We start from the raw sequence: 1,141 nt of genomic DNA on the forward strand, positions 1-1,141 counted from the left end.
AGCTTACAGCAGTGAACAGAATTTAATTTCCCTGAGCTTTCTTTGTCCCATCCCTGTGTGATGCCTGTGTATGTTCATGAGAGTGTGAGACCTCTTTTATCCTGTACCCAGTGTTGATATGTTCTCCAATTTTCTTTATTAGAAAAGTAAACAATACTCTTCACTTAACTCAATTTTTGTCTAATTTCAGCTTATGTAATAAAAATGGGCAAACAGCTGAAGATCTTGCTTGGTCATGTGGCTTTCCAGAATGTGCCAGGTTTCTAACAATGATTAAATGTACGCAGACAGCAAAATCCTCACGTGAGCACCCCGAGGGTGACCCCTATGCTCCTGTGCTGAGACAGAAGCGGAGTTTCAGAACTATGGAGAGCAGAGTGTTGAAGAGAAAGTGTTGGTAAGTGCCTCACAGCTGCTGCCTGCTTCTCCTTCAAGGATATCTTTTCTGGTATAGGTATTGTTGCGCTTAATGTTGGCATTCTGATCTAAGGTCCGGTATATTTGTTTTTTTAAATTTTATCATTGGTTATAGTTACTACTTACCAGCTTCTAGAGACTAAAAATTTGTCTTGTATGGTAGGAATTTGGGGAGAGACCTTCTTTTAAAAAGGTTTTAAAGGTTGTTTGTGTGCTTGTGAGTACACGTATTTATGTGGCAGTGTGTGTGTAGGCCTGGAAAGGACATGGGACCTCTTGGAGCGGGAGTACAGGCCAGGCATTTGTAGTGTGTCTGGTTTGCTGCTTGGGAGCTGGGATATAAATTCCAGTCCTTGTGATTATACAGGAAGCACTCCTATCAGTGAGCCATTTCTCTGGTCCCCTTAAAAATGTTTTTAGTCTCAACATGTTTTTTTTTTTTTCTCCCCAAAACAGATGATGTCTTGTTGGGCAAGAGGAGAGAAGAGGCTTGAAGACGGGCTTCACTTCAGACAGATCTATAAGCCATTGCTTTGGCTTAACACATGGCTACACTCCTGAGGAGGAAAGCTTTCTTCCAAGTGAAGAGAAATTCATTCATGCATGTGTTTACATGACTAGTATTTTGGATGTACATGTTTTGTTATTTAACTTATTAAAAGAATATTCAAGGAGTTAAATTTTCTGTGCACTCTTTACTATTTAAATTAAATCACAGCTAAGA

At 39.7% G+C, this 1,141-nt stretch overlaps 1 protein-coding gene across 4 annotated transcripts in view; it reads left to right on the forward strand.

Annotated features, from left to right (window-relative positions):
- Positions 1-1,097, forward strand: part of Ankrd37 (ankyrin repeat domain 37) — a 3,059-nt gene extending 1,962 nt beyond the window's left edge. For 2 of the 4 annotated variants that reach the window (NM_001108400.3, XM_063275516.1), the window contains 2 exons: positions 191-397; positions 874-1,097. In NM_001108400.3, coding sequence (NP_001101870.1) covers positions 191-397; position 874 — 208 coding nt within the window. In that variant the 3' untranslated portion in view covers positions 875-1,097. Of the gene's footprint in view, positions 1-190 lie in introns of all 4 variants that reach the window. The other 2 variants (XM_063275515.1, XM_039094639.2) reach the window with 2 other exon arrangements.
- Positions 1,098-1,141: the final 44 nt, after the last annotated feature.

This window comes from Rattus norvegicus, chromosome 16 (genome assembly GCF_036323735.1).
Source record: "Rattus norvegicus strain BN/NHsdMcwi chromosome 16, GRCr8, whole genome shotgun sequence".
NCBI classification, from domain to species: Eukaryota; Metazoa; Chordata; class Mammalia; order Rodentia; family Muridae; genus Rattus; species Rattus norvegicus.